The 24,150-nt window shown below is 39.1% G+C and overlaps 1 protein-coding gene across 3 annotated transcripts in view; it reads right to left on the reverse strand.

Annotated features, from left to right (window-relative positions):
- Positions 1 to 24,150, reverse strand: part of LOC135087675 (clavesin-1) — a 48,660-nt gene that overhangs the window by 13,122 nt on the left and 11,388 nt on the right. For all 3 annotated transcript variants that reach the window (XM_063982423.1, XM_063982421.1, XM_063982422.1), the window contains exons 3-4: positions 10,776 to 10,932; positions 10,245 to 10,387 (exon numbers count right to left, since the gene is read on the reverse strand). In XM_063982423.1, coding sequence (XP_063838493.1) covers positions 10,245 to 10,387; positions 10,776 to 10,932 — 300 coding nt within the window. The remainder of the gene's footprint in view (positions 1 to 10,244; positions 10,388 to 10,775; positions 10,933 to 24,150) is intronic.

Genomic DNA, 24,150 nt, shown 5'->3' on the forward strand with positions numbered 1-24,150 from the left:
AATACTTTAATTAACTCGGCCGCGCGTATTTTAAATAAAATGGCGCGTAAATGTTTCTATTTGTATTTGTTTTTTATTTATTTTACTAAAACCGAAAATACCGAATATCCCGGTTTTTGTGAAATGAATACCGGTATTAATTAGACCTAAATTTGGCCCGGTATTCCGGTATTTTCGAAATTCGGTATCCCGGTTTGCGACCCCTACGCAGCACGCATGCGCCAACCATTCGGTCACGTTCAGTCAAGTCGGGGTTGGCCCAATCTCATAGGCGGAAGCGGATCGCTCCGAAATCTAAGGCGGTGGTCCAAGTTAGGAATATGGCGGATGACCGCCACAGTACTCCCCTCCGCAGACCGTGACTACGGTCGATAAAAATCAGGCAGCCGGACTCTTCGACCACGGGAAGTCCGCATGACGTCTTCTTCGGCAGGTTGAGCCGTCCTCTGAACTTCTTTGGACTCATACGCTGCCTTGAGCCGGTCAATGGAGACATTGACATTCTTGGCGTTGACGTCCAAGGTGAAGTATTTAGGTTGTCGGCTGAGAACCTTGTAGGGTCCAGCGTACGGTGGCTCCAGGGCGCCTCTCACGCGATCTTGACGAACGAAGACGTGGGAAGAGGTGTGGAGATCGCGTGGAACGTAGAAGGCCGAAGTGGAGTGCCAGGTGGTAGGACGAGGAGCAAGCTTCGCCATGCACGCGCGAAGACGAGTCGCGTACTGGGTGACGTCAGCTGTGAGGTAGTCGTCCTTGGGGCACAGAAACTGACCGGGTAGGCGAAGTGCTTCGCCGTACACCAGTTCGGCAGGGGAAGACTGGAGGTCTTCCTTCCAGGCACTACGCATGCCTAGAAGAACCAGTGGTAGTGCTTCAGTCCACTGTGAAGCTGGAGCGTGGCACATGATCGCTGCCTTGAGCTGGCGGTGGAGTCGCTCAACGATACCGTTGGCCGCTGGGTGGTAGGCTGTGGTGCGTAGATGGCGCGCACCAACCAAAGAAGTGAGGGCCTGGAACAGGTGGCTCTCAAATTGGCGACCACGGTCTGTGGTTACCCGCTCAGGACAACCGAATCTGGCAATCCAGCCAGACACGAGGGCAGCAGCACAGGTCTCCGCAGTGATGTCCTTCAGCAGATACGCTTCAGGCCACCGAGTAAACCTGTCTATGACAGTGAGGAGGTACCTGTAATCACATGACAAAGGTAATGGCCCTACGATGTCGAGGTGAATATGAGAGAACCTCGAGGAAGGTGGAAGAAAACAGGATAGAGGAGAGGTAGTGTGCCGGGCAACTTTGCTTTTCTGGCATTTTAGGCATTGCCTAGACCATTCTCTACAGTCCCTGCGAATCCCTGGCCAAACAAATCTTTGTGTCACCAGTCGCACAGTAGCTGATCTTCCTGGGTGGTGTAAGTCGTGTAGCACATCAAAGACTTGCTTGCGGAACTCGGGCGTAATGTACGGACGAAGAGATGGCAGAGACGTGTCGCAGTAGACAGGCGTGTTGCTCACCTCAGTGGCAACTTTTTGGAGTCTCAAGGCTGTTCCATGCTTGAGAAGCTCTTGCAGCTCTGGATCACTCTCCTGAGAACGTGCAAGAGACTCGTAGTCCACGACGCAAGCTACTTCTTCGATCCGTGATAAGGCGTCGGCGACGATGTTGTCGAGTCCAGGAATGAACCTTATGTCGGTGGTGAACTGTGAGATGAAGTCAAGGTATCTGAATTGTCTAGGCGAACACTTGTCTCTGTTAAGCGAGAATGCGAATGTCAGTGGCTTGTGATCCGTAAACACAGTGAAGGTTCTGGCTTCAACCATATGTCTGAAGTACTTGATGGCTTCGTATACTGCAAGTAACTCTCGATCATACGGGCTGTACTTCTTCTGGGAGGCGCTCAGTTTGTGAGAGAAGAAAGCCAAGGGTTGCCAGACTTGATCCTTGAGTTGCTGTAGCACGGCTCCTATAGCTACGTCCGAAGCGTCCGTGACTATGGCAAGTTCAGCAGAAGGGTCTAGATGATTGAGTTGTGTGGCTTGCGACAAAGAAGTCTTACAGTCTTCAAACGACTTCAGCATTTCCGGCGTCAAAGTAATAGGCTGTGAACCTTTGATCCGAGGGCCAGCAAGAATACTGGTGAGCGGTGCTTGGATCTTAGCAGCATTCGGTATGAAGCGTCGGTAGAAGTTGAGCATACCGAGGAAACGCTGAAGCTCCTTGATGGTCTTCGGTGGTGTGAAGTTCTGTATGGCTTCTACTTTAGTCCCCAGAGGCTTAGTTCCAGCTGCAGAGACTTGATAGCCAAGGAATGTAATCTCTGACTGGCCAAGATTGCACTTCGAAGTGTTAACTAGTAACCCGTACTCTTTCAGACGTTCAAACAGCTGACGCAGGTGATCCAGGTGGACTTTTGGGCTGCTGGAGAATACCAGGATATCGTCGAGATACCCGAAACAGAAGTCAAGACCCAGAAGAACTTCATCGACGAACCGCTGAAAGGTCTGCGCAGCGTTCCTTAACCCAAACGTCATGTATGGGAATTCATACAGACCAAACGGCGTGGTGATGGCAGTCTTGGGGATATCAGTTGGATTTACCGGAATCTGGTTGTATGCCTTCACCAGGTCGATGGTGGAGAAGATGGTACATCCTGAGAGCTGGTAGGAGAAGTCATGTATGTGACGGATGGGATACCGATCTGGAATAGTCCTGGCATTAAGCGCACGGTAGTCGCCGCATGGTCTCCATCCATCGTCCTTCTTTCTCACCATGTGCAGAGCAGAAGACCATGGACTCTCTGAACGTCGAGCCGTACCACACGCAAGCATGTCCTCAAACTCCTTCTTCGCCGCTTGGAAGCGAACTGGATCAAGACGTCGAGGCTTGCAAGATACCGGTGGACCAGGGCTGACTCTAATGTGGTGCAGTGTGTTGTGCTTGGGTGGAGAACGAACGCCTGCTGGCCTGGTAATTTCTGGGAACTCGCGCAGAAGTGCGTGAAACTCGGTCTCACCAGTGACGGCTTTGACAGAAGCGATGTCGTCTGAGGTTCCAGAAGTAACAGCTGCTACGGACAGGGTTGTGATTCCATCGACCAAACGTTGATTTCTGCAGTCCACGAGCAAATTGTAGTGGCTCAGGAAGTCCACACCGATGATTGGCTTTGAAACGTCTGCTATGATGAAGTTCCAAGTAAAATCTCGCCTGAGTCCCAAGTTCAGATGCAACAGTGCAGGTCCATAAGTGTGAATGACAGAATTGTTCGCTGCGACGAGATCATACTTGGTCTTAGTACAGGGCGTCTTGATAGCAGATCGCGGGAAAACACACAGGTCTGAGCCAGTGTCCACGAGGAACTGCATTTTCGATGTGCGATCCGTAACGAAAAGACGGCCTGTTGCAGAGGGGCAGTCGTGGGCCGCTACTTCCGACCGCCCTTGAAGTTTTCCGAGGGGAAGCTGCAAGGCTGCTTACACTTCTTCGCCTTCGTACCGTAGGTGTAGTGGTAGAAGCAGTGTGGATGGTCAGGCGGTGGTTGTCTTGGTCTAGAGCGGCTGCGTGAGCGATTGTACCGGTTGTTATTTTGAGATCTCGCACGCGATCGGTTCTCCGACTCCTCAATCCTGCTAGTCAGCATAGCCACTTGCTTGGTTAACTCTGCAATCCGGTGTTTCATGTCGCTGTAGGGAACTGCAGCAGAGGAAGTGCTGGCGACTTGCGGGACTCTTACGCTGACTTTTAAAATTTCCTCATTGCCCATTGTTACAATTCGAAAAATCGCTCACCGCTTATGACCACACCGCGGCCTTATCCTTTTGTAGGTTTTTTCCAAACTTCGACTGCTTCGGAAATTCTCCTTCTCCGTCGTCGGGGTCACCAGATATGGGGGTTATTTGCCAACAACCCACCATATGTTTTACTCGGAATCCTATTCCGATTCTTAATCGTTAAGATTATTGTTAGGCAGTTCGAGGCAGGAAATGAAGGTAGGAAGAACACGGTGGAAGGAAGAATGTTATTAGCGGATTGGAAATTATATTTAACAACAGGAATAGCAAGGGATTGATTAGGATACAATAGCAATAAAATTATTTAAATCTTAAGAGCAAAGCGATCGCGGAAGAAGTGTCACGACGACATATTTCAAAACTCATCAACGGCGATGAGTGAGCGGAGATCGGTGACCGGCGTTGAAGCGAGACGGCAGCATACGTCTTCACGGGTGTGCGAGCGACGCAGACGTATTGTGATGGCCGCAGCACGCATGCGCCAACCATTCGGTCACGTTCAGTCAAGTCGGGGTTGGCCCAATCTCATAGGCGGAAGCGGATCGCTCCGAAATCTAAGGCGGTGGTCCAAGTTAGGAATATGGCGGATGACCGCCACAGCCTTTTTTCAAAAAGAAAACCAATGTGGTGCCCTTATTATTCATACTGTTTGAAAGTTACAAGTCAGTGATACAGAGTTGCCGCCATTATAACTCCGTAGTGATACCATACCAAAGAAGAAGTTTTCCTAAACACTTGTGTTATTTTTATATGTGATCAAATAAAAAGGATTAATTCTACTGCTCAAATGGAATAACTTATCCCAAGAGACCGAATATAAAAAAAAACCTCTCCATAGAAATTATCACCATCACGAGAATGTGAATTTTTTTGAGAATTTGATATTGGTCCTGTAAGAAAAGTAGTTGTATTTCAGTAGTAGAATCAACCCTTCTTGTTTCATCAGCAAGAGTAACTATAAAAACGCCCTGTAGGTAGGTATTATTAAGCTGAAGAGTTTGTTTAGTGTCAAAGACTGTCACACAGTGTAACTTAAATTGGCATATTATGATAATGAACATAAAAACTTAAATAAATATTTATGTTAATATTTTTTCTATTTATTTATTATCCCAAAGCTTCACAGTGACAGCTGAAACAGCAATACTGTTGTAAAACTAAACTTAGAACAAACTGTTACAAATATTTTACAAATTAAAATAAAACCGCATGTTGCTTTACTTTCTCGTATAGGTAATAAATGTAATTAATGGCTAGATTATTAATGTTACTTTGTTACCCTCAATAGTGAGGAGATCTTATAAAATGGTAACCCTGATTTTCATTGTCATTCAAGTGCTCTTTCTTCGCATAGGCTTCTGTGATTTGGCCAAGGGCCACACACATTGCGATAACATTATGCGACATTGATTTGACAGCAGCGGAGTGAAGTCTTGCGACTATGCAAAATGATACCCTGTAATCGTAGCGCATATAGACATAGACGGGGCGGGGCACATAGCTCGTAGAGCTGATGGCCGCTGGGGCAGGAAAGTTCTTGAGTGGCGACCACGAGCCGAAAGACGGCAGGCCTCCCACTAGGTGGACCGACGATCTGGTCAAAGTCGCGGGAGGTGCCTGTATGCGAGCGGTGCAGGATCGGTCTTCGTGGAAATCCTTGGGGGAGGCCTTTGTCCAGCAGTGGACGTCTTTTCGGCTGAAACGAACGAACGAACGATACGTATTACCGCTATTTACCAGACATTACTATTTATTGCATACTCGCCGGATTACACGTAGGAGCACGCGCGTTACAGCTTCGGCCTTGCATTATTATAAGATCTTGTTCCGCCCTTTTTCGAACTTCCTCCGTGAGGATATCCCCGCCGAATTCTATGATGAACCTATAAAAAGTCATATTCTGCAATGTCAACCCACCACAAGGTGGACCGACGACCTGATAAAGGTAGCGGGAAGGCGCTGGATGCAGGCCGCTACCAACCGTGCGATGTGGAAGTCATTGGGGGAGGCCTATGTTCAGTAGTGGACGTCCTGTGGCTGAAATGATGATGATGATGATGAAATGAATGAAAATGACAAATCTTCGAACGTGTATAATACCGTGCCAGAGTAATCATATAATTTTGGCACCTTAATAACTATTGCCGTTTTTGTTGTAAAGATCATGCAGCGCTACTTGTGGATATTATTGGAAAGAAAACTATGTGGGCTCTAGATCTGAAGCCGCTTTAACGAACACGAAGTGCTCATACAATGCGGCGTATTTTCTTCCAGTCTTTAGTCAGGAATTTAGTCGAATTAAAACCCCGGTTGAACGTGATATAGTCGCACTACAATACGATGCTTTTTTGCATAATCGCAAGACTTCGTTCCGGTGTCGACCGAATGTTATCATGATGTATGTGGCCCAGGGGTTACTGTAGCCGCTAAGGTTTGAAACTTCTTGCTTAAAATATTGTAGTCTTTGGCATAGACTACGACGGTAGTCATGGAGATAGGAGTTTGTTATCTCGTGTCAGATGTAAATGGTGAAAAGAAAACTCATGATTCGTGTTATTTTTATGCAATATGTAGGTATTTTATAAAAGTGGAACCCCGAGTGATCTCCAAAACCCATTCTATTATTATATACGATTCGGCTTCGATATCTATAATACAATAGGAGTTTATTTCATGTGTCAGATAACAAGGGTGGAAACAACCTACGATTCATGTTGTTTATTTACGTGCAATATGTGGGCATATTATAAAAGTGGAATGCCGAGTTGTATTTCTAAAACTTGTTCTATTATTTTATACTATCTGGCTGCGACTCGGCGTGACGACAATACAAAACATTTTTCGCGAATCGGTGTTCATACATTCACACAATACATTAGACGCCATGTTGTCATAAACGACATATTATAAAATCGCTGTGATTTAATATTCTTAATCATTAATTTTATGGCAAGTGTCCATCAGGAATCATTGTTCTTACACACAGAATCGTATTATTTCGCTTTCGGGTAGTAATATGTCAAAATTGTTGGTTCTTAGGCGAACAATGTATGGAGAACGAACATTGTCCTTTATTACTCATAAGTGTATTTATCCATATTATTGAAAATCATGATGTCTATATTCGTATTAAATCGTATTTTAACATTAAATTAATTTGAAATGGTCCAAAACAGGCAATATTTTGTGCCACAAAACTAACGTGACACGTAGTCTTGTCTGCCCTACCCCTAGAGTGTAATTTAAAAGCCGGAGGCGCGGAGGGAGGGCAGCCCTCGCCCGCTGTAACGAGGCTCAGGCGCCCGGGTGAGCTGGAGCGGCTGAGGCTGGTCGTCGAGGCGCCGAAGGTGCCGATGGCGATCCAAAAAGCCGAAGCTGCGGAAGCAAGCGTGGGTGCCTGAGCCTCGTTACGCAAGGGCGGAAGGGCTGCACATCCCGCAGCGCCGGAGACGAGGAGATACCAATGCATGCTGCATGCTTGCTGTCATGCTGCATGCTCTTCATGCTTATTTACTTAATTAAATTATATATGATTTTTTTAAAGATACGAGTAGGTATGTCTGTTATAAAGTAAATTATTCTGAACAACAACATTATGAGTTGAAGTATGTTCTTAGCAACAACATTATTAATTATAACAATATGATCAATGAATGTTATGAAGAAAAAAGATCTGAAAATAAAAATTATGTATTTTAAATGGTTCTTGGCAGTAACAGTATTGATAAAAAAATTATGATTACTAACTGTTATGAGCTCCGTTGGTAGTAATAAAAATGTATGAATAAAAAAAGTATGAAAAATAAAATTATGAAGAGAGATTATTATGAACACAAATCGGTAGTAAGACAAAGAATAGGATTTAGAATTTTATGTGAGCCAATATAGAACCGGTTAAAATGCCTCACTAACGTGTTTCACGAAAATCAGCTGATTTCAGAATTTATGTTGCATACCTAATATGTACCCACGAAGCGTCCCGTCTGTTATATGGGTTTGCGATATGTGTCAGGAATAATTCAGAATCTACATTATGAATGAAAATAAAATTTAACCATATAATAGGTAGGTACATCCAACAATTTCAATGTATTTAAAAAAATAATATGACCTCATTGTGGACTTAGTTGGTGAACTCTTGCAGGAAGTAATGTGGCGATAACTTTTCTATGATAAATAATAAGTAAGTAATACAATAGGACTTTAATCTATTGCACTCTGGACTGTATGCACACCCGGACGAACCATCTTTGTTTAGATAGTGATGAGGAATGACAAATTGCGTTTCGTAACGCATATAAACAAAGATAAAGGGACAATGAGAGGGCGATGATACCCGCGGCCGCGCCAGGCGTTCTTTGTCGACATACCGCACTTTGTCACTTATTTTATTGTACTTTGGATTGTACCTAAATAAATGCAAGCAATGACTCAGTGCGCAACCGCCACATAATTTTATTCAAATGCTATTTGTATGAAAATAAAATGTTGTCATATAAGAATGATCGGAAACCGCAAACAAAAATACTGTATGCAATTTCTATGCCAACACAAAAATATAACTTTTTTTTCCTATTTCTGGAATCGGAATTTTCATTTTTTGGCATGACTGTGTGAATGTCCAGCCAATAACATTATGTGAATTATATCCTTTAAGAAATAGATAATTATCGCATTTTTATACAAAATCAGGACGTTAATCAATAATAATTAATTTATCAGTATTAGCCGTAGATATGATACCCAAAATAGATACAAAGGCGGAACTTGTATTGTTTTGATACTATACTCAACATCAAATAAACCGCACCTTCCGCGACGGGAACTTAAACGATTTTCTTCTGACACAATCATGGTGCCCCAACAATATTGGTGTTATTTGAAAGCCCAATAAATATCCTTAAAGAAAAACACATTTAATTTCTTAATAAATGATTAACATATACCATAAATGTGACTTAAAAAAATACCTCACTTTGGGCCCACCTATGGGATCAATTAGACCAATTTTTATGGTTATAAAACCAAATAATGATCTCACGTGTCCTCTTTAACAGATGGATAGCGATTAATCCCAACTTAACAGTTTTATAGCCATAAAAGTTGGCTTTAGCGTAACTACCTATTTTTTGAAGAAGTGACTCTGGATCCTTCCCTAGACACATTTTTGGGGTAAAAACCTTTCCTTTAATGAAATGAAGGTTAGAACTAGGCTTTTAAATGGTGCCAATATTGGTGGGAAGTGGGGATGCATACGTTTGAAAATGCTTGTCGCGGGAGGTGCGATTTATTTGATGTCGAGTGTAGAACAATGACCTAGCACCTACAAGTGGCACTTTGTACAGAACAATTTACTGTAAAGAGTTTATCGGCAAGAGCACGTGCCAAAGCATTTGTGCAAGCGGCTATGGCCTTTATAGCTAAGCACGAAGAGTTCACTGATGCGTGACCACATTGATATGTATTGTACCAGTTTTCACAGTAAACACAACGCAATTTTGTTTTCATTATACGTGTATCAGTGAAAATGCATCTTTTAAATAGAAATAATACCAATGAAATCCTGAAAATACTTTAATACTAACTGAAAACTTGGTATTTTTGATCTGCCTTACGTTGTGCAGTCACAGGCGTTTATAATTATTCTCATCAAAGATTTTAATTGAAAGGAACGTGACAGTCAATTTTAAAAAAACACACTCATCAAATGAGTCGTAATGAGCCGACAATGTTAAAAAGGTGACTATTAAAATAATAACTATTATTTACGTGGTTATTTAGAACCGGCACTGACAATTAATTCTGAAGATCTTTCATACGTGATGACACCAGACGAGTAGAGAGCAAAATATACAGGTAAATGCATGATGATTTGCACTAAAACATTTGTTTCAAGATAATGACAACATTTCGCGCTCTACAAATAATATCAAGTGAGGAGCGATGACAGCTGGCACGATTTCATTCCACTCTCATATCTGTACCTTTTTTGCAGTGTGTAATTTTCATTTTTTTTATTCTTCCGGCCCCTACCATTTTATTTTTCATAACGGAAAAATAACCATGTAGATTGTAGATACACTAACTTTCCCGCAGGGAAAATGCTAACCAGTTGAAAAGGAGAGCCGTCTGTCTTAAGAACATAGGTAGATATTTCTCATTGGTAATGCAGTAACTTAAAATTAAAAATATGATATACCTACCTAACTTGAGCTTGACTCTTCTACAAAATGCAATCAAGTAGGTATAAAGTAGAGGTCTCGATGGACTGGATCAGTGCAGTGCCTTCAAAATATATCTTACGTAACTTAGTGTAAGCAGTTAGTATTACTGTCCCGAAGCAGTGGTAGGGTTGGGACGTGTACTCATAAAAAAGTGCTCTTTGGGAGGGAGCCTACTTGAAATAAACGATTGACAATTTGATTTGAATTTTTGATTTTGTAAAGTAAAACTGACCTGTGCCCATCCCATATTGCTGAAGTCCATGATGATGATGCAGCCCATGATCTGCGACTCCGTCTCCAGTACAGACGCCACGTGGATCAGGTAGAAGATCCGGAACACTTGGTCCACGGTGATCTTCTTTGGGTCCCATAAACCTGCGAATTTAAAAGGTAGGAATAGTTAAAAGATCGCGATGAGTACTTTATGGTAACTAACTTAAAGCTTTCAAAAAGTTAGAAAACAATTAATGTTAACAACATTCAAAAAGAAAGAAAACAGTGAATAGCTCACTATGTTATTCTGCTGAACTTCTGAAGCAATGCTGAATGGTAAGGTATAAAGTGTTATTGAGGAATGTAAACACGAATCATAAACAAATTGTGACTATGCATTTTGCTGGTATTCAGCATTGGTACTATGGAAGTATTTCTTAAGATAGTTTTGTTTGAGCCAAGCGGGAGAAGTTGTTAAATACTGTTAACTATTAAGCTGTACAAGGTCAAAAGGGTAAAGTTGTTAAATTGTGTTAAATTTTACACATACTTCCGCAATTAACGATGAGCACCCTCCTGCCTTTGTGGTCTCGATTTACAAGGACATTGGCGATTCTGTGGTTGATGAATCCGATCTCCTCGTGCTCAGGGAGCAGCCCTGCCAGTAGATTCGCGTTGTCGCGCTTGAATTCGGCAACCCGACGCATCTGTAGACAAAAAATATATTGTGTAAAGCATTTTATGATCACAGGATATATTCATAAAGTTTAATTTTGTTTTATCACAAAGCTACTATGGAGATTTTTTGCAAAATAGAGCAGCTGTATTCATCTCTAGAGGTAGAGAGAAAGGTAGATTTACTTTAATCCTTTCATAGACAAACCCTTTTCATATTGAGTCAATTAGATAAAAGTGAACTTTTTTAAATAAAATATTTGTTGTAAAGTTAGTGAAAATGTATTAAATTAGGTAACTATCTACGTAGTAGTAGCAAAGTAACAATTAAGTCATGAGTGGTGGAAAGGCCTCTCTAAAAACAACTAGAAATGTACCCATTACCCAAATTAATGTCTTACGTCTTACCGCGAACGTAGTTGCGGGCATTCGTTAGTATAAGTACTATAATCAAACAGCGATTATGAAAATGTACTCATAAAATATTCATCAAATTTTCTTCTTGAAATGGCAATTACAGTTTCACTAGGGAGCGTTAGGATAATTAGATAATTGCAGGCTATAGATAGAATATAGCCTGTCTAGGTTTTGCTTTCTAGGAGACTGTAGGGTGTGAAACTAGCCTCGCTTTAGAAATTACCATAGTGGTCCATATCAGTTATTTTTCTCTAGAAAGCATACGTCGACGTTGGGAGGTTGTACTATCGTGTATCGTGATTTATTTTAAATACTGCTTTCTTTAAGCTTATTATACTGATTATAAAGGCTCTAATATCCTGAAAGCTGTACACAACCAGCATTAGACTATTATATATATATTTTTGTAGTGAAATAAGTACGAGTTTGGTCTCGATATGCCATCGTTCGTACCAAAATCATAATTTTTGTCTAACTCTCGTTCGTTCGTTTCAGCCAAATGACGTCCACTGCTGGACAAAGGCCTCCTCCAAGGTTTTCCACAATGCACGGTCCTGCGCTGCCCGCATCCAGGCTCTTCCCGCGACCTTTACCAGATCGTCGGTCCACCTAGTAGGAGGCCTGCCCAGGCTACGTCTTCCAGCCCGTGGTCGCTACTCGAGAACTTTTCTGCCCCAACGGCCATCATCTCTACGAGCTATGTGCCCCGCCCACCCACTGTGTCCAACTCTACATAATGGATAATACTATACTTTTCGTATACTTTCTTCTCATCGTACGGAAGATGTACGCCGTGAAAACAAGTGGGCATCCCCGACGTGCCTAAAGTGGATTGTTATCATAATAGTCCGCGGAACACAATGGCGTCCTTTACTGGGCAGTTTCGATAATACGACATATTGCCACATTACTGTAATGAAAACAAACGGTGAGTAATTGAGCAACCCAGGTCATGTGGCACGAAAGATGGCAACACGAGCCAGACATCAACATACCCTGTACCTACCTGTCATTTAATCATTAAATTCCGTTAAATTTTTGATTAAACTTATGCAGATTCGAGCTTATGCAGATATGACAGACTCTATGCTGGAATTTGATAAAAAGTTTTGTTCCTTCATAGAGCAATAATGTGCATTATTTTGCGATACAAGTAGGTACTCGTACCTACTTAGTATCGCAACTCGTACCTACTTGTAATGTAGAAACAAAAATTACTCAACGTTAATTAATATTGATATAATAAATATTACTACTGATTCACAAATTATATCATAAATAAGAATTTTATTGTTGTATATTATTATATGAAGTTACATAACGCCTAATTAAATGTTCTATGTAGTTAGTTAAAACACTACGTTAACGTTTATGTTTACGTTTACCTAAACATAGTCACAACGCAGAGATTGTTCCTGAACTTTTTAACAATAAAGGTCTTTCTAAAAAACAAACAAAAAAACCATGTCTCAAGTCCATTTGCGTAATATGTTTCCTCGCACAACACGTAGCTCATACGTCTACAAACATCGCATAAATACAATTCAGAATTTGTTGTCAACTAGCGACGTGGTAAACTAATTGTACATGTCAAGGAGGAAATGACTCATTACTGAAAATAATTTCACTTAAGTCAATACTAACAAAATATTAATTAAAGCCATTTTTTTTTTGTTTTCTCTTGCCTTCATATTCTATTATTAATAACTGCCAAAGCTTTACAAATCGGTCAAACTTCGGATCGCACAAAACAAGTAGTCACATTTTCTGATTTCAACTCAGCAGCGGAAGAATTTTCCGACCTTACGATTTGAAACGCGCCATCGCTGTATTTGTGACGTCGCAATTAATGTTCCTTTTATGACAAAAATCAGAGGTCAGGTCAATTTCAGGAGAATATAATAAGGGTAGGAAATATCGCCTCTATTGTGTCTCTCCTAAGCTCCTAAAACAAATGAGAACATTACGGTCATTGCTATCAGGTGTAGAGTAAGTAGTACCTATTAATAAGGTATCTATTATCGCAATTATTTTATAAATAGCCCATAATGTGTTATTATTTGACCAATGGAATAAAAAAACATTTCATGTTCTAAGAAATTTAAAGGTCGAATAGTTAACTAGTGTTTATTATTCTAGCACCTATAAAAACTAGACCTCTGCGTAACATTGAAAAATGTCTGCACTGCATATAAATGTACCAAGATACCTTCAAAGATTTAAAGAATTTTGTAAGAGACTAATCATTGTAATCATGTCGTTATTACAAAAACCGCTTCCATATGATAACGACAATTATTTTCATTCCATTGTCGGCGCATTATCATCTTGACCTCTCTATGTTATATTTCATAATTATGTTAGGTTGCGTGTACCCTCATATTTGGGGTGCTTTGTTTCTTATGGAGTAGAGGTCACAATCGTGTGATGCAGCCGTCGTCCGGTGAGGGACTCGGTCGGCATTAATTGGGCGAGTTGCACAAGTGGTGAGTGGCGGGTTAACGACTGATTGCGAATGTACAGACGACAGCACATTAGACTATACATTTTTGTTTCAAAATAGCTCCTATTACAACTAGATAAGAGGCCACGGTGTTAAACTTGACGTGCTGTCGAATGTACAAAAGAGCACGTATTGTCGCGTTCGTTACAGACGGCGCTGCGGTCAGATTTATAGGCGACGTTAACTTGACAGCGACGAACTATTGATAATGCGTCACGGAATACTAATTGTAGGTTGAATGTAGAGATGCGTACCAAAAGTTGAAGCCCTACGGCTTTACATTTGCTTGCAATACTCGTAGATATTATGGCGACAGCCGAGGCTCTACCAATTTCGATAACTTACATTGCTTATCAAGAAAGACCGTTAAAGACGTTACAGACTGCTCTAAATAATTATGTTTATCCTAATTATGTAAACGAAGATATGACCATATCTAAAAATGGAATATTTTAAATTTTTATCAATATCACACAGAAAAAGACACCGCATTGCTCCCGAATCTTATTTATGACACATACCTACCTACATAAACAATAGGTGACGATATTATTTTTATCGAGTTGTGATTGATAAGTTTAATCAATTTTAAATCTGTGCCTACTTACACCGAAAAACAAAGAGAGATACCTAAGTAGGTAATCATTATTTTCAGATGATTCTGTTTAAAAAAATAGAAAAGAGCCTCAGGATTTCGGGGTAGATTTTCAGCAGTGCACGCTGTATAGCTGAAATGGTGATGATGATGAGAGAACATCATATAACTAGATAACTGACATAATTAAATCAAACAATTCGTCTTTAGTTACACATTAGTCATGTCGCGGAAATAATAACGGGTTTCTAATTGCCACTTTAATGCTTATTTGTTGTATGTAGGCATTATAATCGAGCTTTGTTTACAGATAGTCCAGCCCATCGCTACGCATCTGGGTCGTATCTCGCCCGATAATGCGCCGACGCATCATCACCACCGCCCACTGCAGGACTACTCCGAAACGCTGTTTACGTAGTTCCAGATCTCTCTATCACCGTTACTCATGCTAGCATCTCCTTTGCGAGAGAGGGATGGCTACATTCGAAACTTCAGATAGCCCGTCTGAGTACTTAACCCCACTGGACCCAAGAAGGTCTCCACAATTTCGAAATCTGTTTCATTGTCTAGCCGAAGGCCTGCATCGCTAATTCAAACGAATCAAGCCGGTGCCGTCATAATTACACGAACTAAGGTCAGTCTACTACATTGACCCCCGGTTTCTAGAACACCTCGTAAAAATAAAACCTATGACATGGAACAGCATCAAATGTTATAAAACTAGCCGAATGTGTGTCGGGCTTCACGCAATCTAGAGTTCCGTATAAATAACGATACTTATAACTATGCATGCCATAATAATAAGTTTTAGTACATACGAGTACCATCATAGAATACCTACGAGTAGGGCACCTATCATGGATATATGTAAGTTTTAAGTTTAGTTTTTAAGTACCTTGTAAGTACCTAGGTATTCACTCTCGCGAGATGGAAGGGCTCCTTGATTTACAATGCAACTCTAAAACACTCAGTTAATGTAGGATAAAGACGCTTTTTCATTTTACTTTAATTTTGGTAATGCCTATCAGTATTTTTTATTAATTACAGAATTACATTTTTAGTAGGTACAAGGTATAATTAACGAGTTTAAGATAAAATAAATCTTATTAAAGCATTGTTAACACTTCATTAATTGCTGTGCTTGGTTGATGTGGTTAGTAATTCCGTAATAGCAAACTGTAAACTTAATAGTCCGGTTTACAATTTGGGACTGAAACTGATAGGCTGAGTTTAGATTTCAAATTCAAAACAAATGGAATTTTAACCGTTGTTTTAAAATAACATCGGTTCGCATTCGCTTCTAAAGGGTGTTCACTAAATGACATTGCACATTGAATAAATGAGAATTTAATAACACAAAATACCAAAACAATCAGATAATGATGAACTAAGTTGTTTAACAATAAATAAATCCATTTGTAATTCTTATGCACTAATTAGTCTGTAATAACTGTCGCGTAATTAAATTGGCATAATTTTTATGAATATTTTATTAGCCTAATGACATTATAATTATTTTAACAAAAAGAAACCTCATAATTGACGGCTTTACTTAAACTTCCTATTTAAGCAACAATACAATTTCGGATATTAGGTAGGTAAGTACAATATCGGGACCGGTCTTTGTGGAAATCCTTGGGGGAGGCTTTTATCCAAAAGTGGACATCATTCGAGTGAAACAAACGAAGTACAGCCGTTTTTAATATAGGAGTACCTAACACTACAATCGTTATATCTTAGTGATCTGATTATGAGTTTAATCGCAACTTAATTAATCTTTATACCTTGTATGATCATGAATTAGCTCATAAACATAATATACATGAATACACGACCGTTGTTTCGAGAACGAATGGCTAGAACAAAGCAACAACCAGTCGCTAGTACCGCGCAGCCTTGAGCGGCGGTTTTCTCCTGCACTAGTATACGGGCTCCTATTGCGAATCTTCCGTGTGGTGCGTGTTACTCCACACATTCAACTTCTACTAGGGCATCATATGCATTCAGTTGGGGTCAGAGTCAGACCTTTACTACGTATTAAGGCACCATGTAATATTTCGATCGGGTTTAACTTTCCACGACTAGCATCATGTATTATATGTCACTTAGATTTCATTGGAAATTTTCATTCAAGACCCAAATGGAAATGTTCAGAATTTTAGAATTTGCTTCTTCTTGTCCAGTACTATTTATTATACATATTATTCTGTGGCAGAAGTCTAAACCAGATGGTCACAGCCAGGACAACCATATTTTCTGTCGAAAAAATTCGACTATCTCTAAAAATTTAAGTGCGTCGTTGCCATAATAGGCTAGGGGAACTACCAGGTTCTACTATATCTGAAGAATGGAGTGACTAAATATAATTTGTAAATCAAACTCAAGAATAAAATCATCTGAGTGAGTAATATTTACTTAATTGATCAACATTAAAGAGGGCAAATACACAAATGAACACAATCAATAATGTAAATAGGTGTTATGTTTGATCAAACAACAATTAAGTTTTAAGTACTACCTGTGGTACTACCTACTTACTACCTACTTGGAAATTAATCTTCAACTCATTCAATATTGGCGCTTATTAATATTGTTAATTGTTTTGCAAAAAGAGTTGCCATCCGGAGAGCCAGTCTAATCGAATACTTCCAATAATTTCATTTCAATGAAGGTTGACAAGAAAAGGAAAGTAATAAAAACAAGTGAATTACAAAAAAACAAGTTTGCGCTCTATCTTCAGTCCTGATCAAATAATACCATGATGCCATAAAATTGTCTGTAATCTGTATTATTTGCTTCTGCATTCTGCTTTCTATACTGACTGGTACATATGAAGTTCATTCAGCCATTAAATTATTAAAAATAACAGTTAAAATATTTTTAAATGAAAGATAATTATGTGGCTACGAGTGAATTCATTTGAGACGTAATACAATTCACATTGTTCAGTTTAAAAAGTTGTAACCATCGTGACGGTACTATCTGCTTAACATCAATTATCATTACATTGAATTTCATTTTCTTTACACGATACCTACACATTTAAGTGTGCACTAAAACTGCTTACACAGCAACGTTGTAATCACTTGTATTGTGATAAAAACAAAAGAAAATAGTAGGTCAATTTAGACATGCGGTGTTTGCATCATGCTGACATTAACTTGTTAAATATTCCAGCATTGCTTGCTACTTTGACTTCCTCAATTAATGCAGTACCTATAATAATGACTCATAGTAGAACGGTTTTAAACTTTATAACTTAAAGAGTTACAGAATGATCCAGAAAACACGGGCATAGCAACACTCTATCAGTCGCAACTATAAATGTCAGAGGTTTTCAATATAAAAGAGGCGCTACCACCACGTTAGTCTCAAAACCAAAGAAATTATGAGCCGTTCAATCCTTTTTGTTTGATCCATTCTTAAAGTGACACCCTGTATAAATCGTTTATGTTTGCAGACGGCACGGGTGCAAAAGGACAACCTTTTCGAAGTGTATAAGACCGTGCACATACAGGTACCTACTAAAGGGCAGGCAGAATAAAAATAAAAAGTTGATTGTATTACAAGAGTGTATGAGGTAGAGAAGATACGAAGCTTTTTTTACAGCTGATTTTCTTATACAGCTAAAGGGCCATATTTCGCCATCGGACGTTAGTGGAATGTATAAGCGGCGCCGGCGCCTTGGCTGTATCCGCGTAGTAATCCTTGCTCCTTACTGCGGTCTTAGTAACAGTGCAACAGTGTTATACCACAGAATACCTAATAGTATAGGGTTATATTACATACTATAGTAACACGTGTATGTCTGCTAAGTTTTCCCACATGTTTATTGCTTAATTTCTTCTCCTAAACGTTTGTTTCACTTTTTCTAAATAATAACATGATTTACTTCCACAACTCGAACCCTCAACGTCTTATCATACAGATGCGAGGGTCTTCCATTTCCACAGACAAAGCCACATAAAAAAGCCAGCCCTACTAATAATACGTGAAAGTTTGTATGGATGTTTGTAACTTACGCAAAAACTACTAAATAAATTTTGATGAAACTTGACAGTATTATTGATTATACAACAGAATAACAAATATGTTATAATTTATAACGATCGAGCGCGCAAAACCGCAGGCAAAAGTTAGTAATTATTATACGTTAGCGGTTGACATTGCACGCGCGGTGTCTGCGCGACCCGGCGCTAATTTACATTTGTAAACAAAGTCCGAGTTAATTCATATGACTTGTTTTGCGTTGACCACGAGCAGGTTAATCCAATCAATAGAATTACGCAACATTTACATTATCAACATCGTCTATTGCACTACAAATCGACCAAAAGGCACAATATGTTTCAGTTAAAGTGAATACATTGCTCTACATGTACAAATCTAGTTTATTTTTGTCGACATTTAATACTGAGGATAGAATACATCGTTAATGTATTCTTAATGTAGAGTCAAGTATTTTTATTATTTTAAATGCCAAGCCGGTAACTCGATCGAAAGTTGACTGTGAATTGAACAAATGAAACAAAATGAACTGTACCATCTTGTTGGTTACTTTATTTAGTTCAATCTTTTATTCTTATCCTATATCAAGCCAAAATATACTTGTATTTGAATTCAAATCTAATCTTTATTTAAACACTTCTAACTTGTTGTTTTGGTAGGCCCATTGCCATGCCCATTATTTGTATGTTTGAAGAACATTCGATATTTAATTTAACTAAACGAGATTTAGACAATATTTAAACGTATTTTTATTGAGATGATGATCGTAACCGTATACTGGATACAAATATTAATAAAAGTCAACATTGTGTTATAAAAGCTATAGACAAACAAATAACTCGGTAGCATAACATGTTTTGCAAAACAATTTATGCAATCCAGCTCTGTTAGCCACAATAAAAAAGGAATACTTGATCAAGGCAGTAAAGCGACTGTAGTGCTACTGTGCTATACGCTATAACGCATTGGTTACCAAAGTGGGGGGCGCGCCCCCCAGGAGAGGCGCAAAGACTTTAAAGGGGGGCGCGAGCCATCTGTGTACTTAAGTATACAAAACCTGCGACCGCTGAGAATGCATTCCAGACTGCTCGATACGACTGTGCCATGGTAGGGACCGATAATAATAATAATCTTGACTGGAGGAGGGGGGGCGCGGAATTTTTTGTATAGTCGAAAGGGGGCGTATCTCAAATAAGTTTGGGAACCAATGCTCTAACGCATTTATTTACGACTTCAATTTATTAAGTTGGTACGGACGACAGCAGGTAAACGCTGTACTAAAGATACTATATTTTATGTCGTTGTAGAAGGTGATATTTTGGAACAAAAATGTAAAGTACACTCGCGAGCAAAACTATGGAATCACTTACATGAAGTTGTTTCCACGCGAACTTGTGTACTAACGAATTTGTTAGTAACAAAAAAAGTGGCACCATTTTAAAGATTAAACTTTTATCTTTAAATTGATACCAAATTCATTTAAATTTACACCAGTATTTAAAAAGATATCCCGGCTGATGTGAAGAAGTAACGAAAAAGACATGTATGAACTGTTTGATACGTCGCGAGTTGCGGCCTATTTACCCCCTATAAAAGCACGCGTTTTTAGATTTTTGCTTTCAAACGTTGATTCATACACATCTCCGCTTCTTTTGACACTTTACCTGGGATTCTACACCTTCAGAAGCAGCACAAATCGTTGCACTATTGCAAGAAAGGCTCAGCCAGCGGGCTGCGCACGTCAGCGCCACATAAGCCAGTCCTGGGTTTCGAAAGTTTCAAGACGCTTTCGGGAGACTAGTGGCTTTATCCCGAGACCAAGTTCTGAACAGCGCCGGTGCACATCGCAGAGGGAAGACCGTTTTTTCATGTCAACCTCTCTATGAAATCGTCATTTGACTGGAATCGACGTCCAGCAAGAGCTCAGAAATGTTCATAGGATAGCTGTTAGCGAGTAGACAGTTTGTCTAAGACATAAGCAATAGAATTTAACTCCAAAAAGGCCTGCCACAGGGTCGAAACTGACGGCAGGTCACCGATAAGCATCCTTTCAATTTGCTCGTACACATCTCGATGGTAAGGCGAGTAATGGAGGCGAGTTCTGTTCTCCGATGAATGCAAACTGTGTTTGCAGGGTAGCAGTCGAAGAGGTCGGGTTTATAGGCGGCCTGAGGAGCGATTTGTGCACTGCTGGTTCGCTGAAACAGTGGCGTATGGGGGTGGCTTGCTCGACTTAACATCGAGATGTGTACGAGCAAATTGAAAGCGTGCTTATCGGTGACCTGCCGTCAGTTTCGAGCCTGTGGCATGCCTTTTTGGAGTTAAATTCTATTGCTTATGTCTTAGACAAACTGTCTACTCGCTAACAGCTATCCTTTGAACATTTCTGAGCTCTTGCTGGACGTCGATTCCAGTCAAATGACGATTTCATAGAGAGGTTGACATGAAAAAACCGGCCAAGTGCGAGTCGGGCTCGCACACCGAGGGTTCCGCCGTACAAACGTAGCGGTTTACAATTTATGACGTATTAAATCAAATTACTTACTTGATTCCGTTGCGAGTAGTGGCGAATTTCAAAATATGCGGTATGATTATTTTTTATTTATTTATTTTTCCTATATTTGCATTATAGGTAGGTACCTACCTCAGCGTTTTGAATTTTTGCGTTGATTTAGAATTTCTCACAGTTTAGAGGCAATTAGATTTAAGAAGTGTTTGATATGAATTTCAACTTTAATATCTCTACGCGTTCATGTGAAAAAGGGTAGGTAGTAAGTTTATAATTATTAAAAAAATATTTTATGTCATGTAAGCAAAAATAATATTTTAAATTTTATATAACTTCAAATTTATCATTTTCGCAATTTTTCCTTTATCTGTACTATATAACGTTGCTTCGTGCCGAATTTCAAGATTCTGAGTTCACAGGAAGTACCTGTAGGTTTTGATTCCCTAGCGTGTGACGGAAATTCGTCTAAGGTGTCGGTATAAACTGCTGTATCTTTTGATCGCGTTAACTTAGAAGTTTGATTTTTTTACTTCTTAAAGGGACAATAGATCTAGGTATTTGGTATAGATTTCAATTTGATACCTTTATTTGTTCGTGAGAAATAAGGTAGTAAGTTTCATTTTATTAAAATATTTTTATTATATTATATAACTAAAATAATGTAATTTTCGCAATTTTTCCTATATTTGCATTATATGACAATGCTTTATGCCAAATTTCAAGATTCTGAGTTTACGGGAAGTATCCTGTAGGTTTTGATTCCTTTGCGAGTGTCGAAAATTTGTTGAAAATATCGACATAATCGGCTGTATCTTTTGATTGGCTTGGCTTAGAAGTTTGATATTTTCACAGCTTAAAGGGACAATAGACCTGAGTATTTCATGTGAATTTCAGCTTGATACGTTCACGCGTTCTTGAGATAAAGGGTCTTGACAGACGGACGGACGGACAACAAAGTGATCCTATAAGGGTTCCGTTTTTTCCTTTTGAGGTACGGAACCCTAAAAACGGTCTTCCCTCTGCGATGTGCGCCGGCGCTGTTCAGAACTTGGTCTCGGGATAAAGCCACCAGTCTCCCGAAAGCGTCTTAAAACTTTCAAAACCCAGGACTGGCTTATGTGGCGCTGACGTGCGACAGCCCGCTGGCTGAGCCCTTCTTGCAATAGTGCAACGATTTGTGCTGCTTCTGAAGGTGTAGAATCCCAGGTAAAGTGTCAAAAGAAGCGGAGATGTGTATTAATCAACGTGTGAAAGCAAAAATCCGAAAACGCGTGCTTTTATAGGGGGTAAATAGGCCGCAACTCGCGACGTATCAAACAGTTCATACATGTCTTTTTCGTTACTTCTTCACATAAGCCGGGATATCTTTTTAAATACTGGTGTGATTTAAATGAATTTGGTATCAATTTAAAGATAAAAGTTTAATCTTTAAAATGGTGCCACTTTTTTTGTTCCTAACAAATTCGTTAGTACACAAGATCGCGTGGAAACAACTTGATGTAAGTGATTCCATACTTTTGCTCGCGAGTGTATAATATGCTGTTACTGTATCACTTACTACGTGACTAAAAATGTAATATTGCCTCTTTTAGTGGTAATTTAACCACAGGGAGATTCTAATCTCGTAATTACGTACGTTTTGACACTAGTTATTATAATTTCGTAAGCTTTTTTTCATGTTCTTTAGGGTTCCGTAAAAAAGTTATTAATTTTCGCTAAGACGAGTATACTAAACTATTCGAATAAATATTTTAATAATAAAAGACAACATTTCATAATAACACTGTTATGGAATACTTACTTACTTCACCGTATATTTATGAAATAAGTTAGGCTATTTTAATCTCGACTTAATAAAGCACCATGAAACACGTATTTCAAAAATTATTCACAGTTCAAACTGAAGTAAAAACAATTCAAGGAAAGAAAAGACTATGAAATCTTGAATATAGGTAATTTAAGTTCTAAATTGTTTATAAATCAATTACGACTGTAACTACACTGAAAAAAAATGTTTATTTACTGCTTACAAAATGTTTCGTTACTGCTTACACAAATGAGTGACTTGCGAACTGAGTGATAAACTATAACCAGGTTTAGCTCACTACAAAATAGTTTGTTTAATTTACACAAAATTTTATTCCGTATAATCACACTACCTAGTTAGTAATAACCTCCAGTTCGCAAGCCACTCATTTGTGTAAGAACCAAACTTATTTTTTTCAGTATCCATAATAATTGTGATTTAATGTAATATTCACTGAAATCGTAAGTAATTTTCAAATGTAATTAAACATAATATAATGTAAACAGCTTTAGTTACAGTTGGTATGTACGTCATTGATAGCGACAGGCTGTGAAATGTCCTGATAACGCATATCCTCGATAAGTGCTGAACTTTGACACGCCCTCTATCATCTCTCTTCCGACATTAAATGACTTACTTTGTTTACGATATGACTATCTCAATATTAAATGCCATAACAGAATTCAATGGCTACATAATGTGAGAACGCGAAACTTAAGATACGATAGCTTTATCGGTGCATTTAATTACTAATTTATTTGTTTACATGTAATTTAGCGGGAATGCTTCTGACGTTGCTATAGCGACACTATCAGCTACAGTAGACTCTACGAAAATATATAACTCAAATAATGAAAATTTTCTTCATTAACAGCTACTTTTTCATGTCAAACTTGGACGGTGCCTAGTTTATTATATTGGTATTAAAACGTGTAGATAACAAATATATGTCTAAAATTTGGACCAGATTCGTATGCAAAATTGACATTTGAATAAATCAAATAATGTGCGTCTGATCTCATTTCATAATACCAACACGGGGTCAGTATTGACGTAGTGTTTCCATAATATGGTCTTTTCTTTGTTTTAAAACAACCGAAACTGTTTATAAAAGTTGCTTATATCTTTATAAACGGCTCAGGCCTGAAATAACTGTTTTCCTAAAATGTCAAAGTTTCAAAGACCTATTGTAACCCTGTTTTATGCAAATAAATATATTATTATTATTTCTATAATTTATATAATCTGAAAAGCGAAAATTGTACAAAAACTGTCCTTCTTGAAGACAAAAATTTTTTAAATAGTTGACAATTTGAGAAGCTGACATTATGCAAAAGACGTGCTCACATTCTGAATAGCAGAGTCAGACATTTTGCGAAAAATACATTTTAGGAAAACGGATATTTCAGGC

The sequence above is a fragment of the Ostrinia nubilalis genome, chromosome 3 (genome assembly GCF_963855985.1).
Source record: "Ostrinia nubilalis chromosome 3, ilOstNubi1.1, whole genome shotgun sequence".
Classification (NCBI taxonomy): domain Eukaryota; kingdom Metazoa; phylum Arthropoda; class Insecta; order Lepidoptera; family Crambidae; genus Ostrinia; species Ostrinia nubilalis.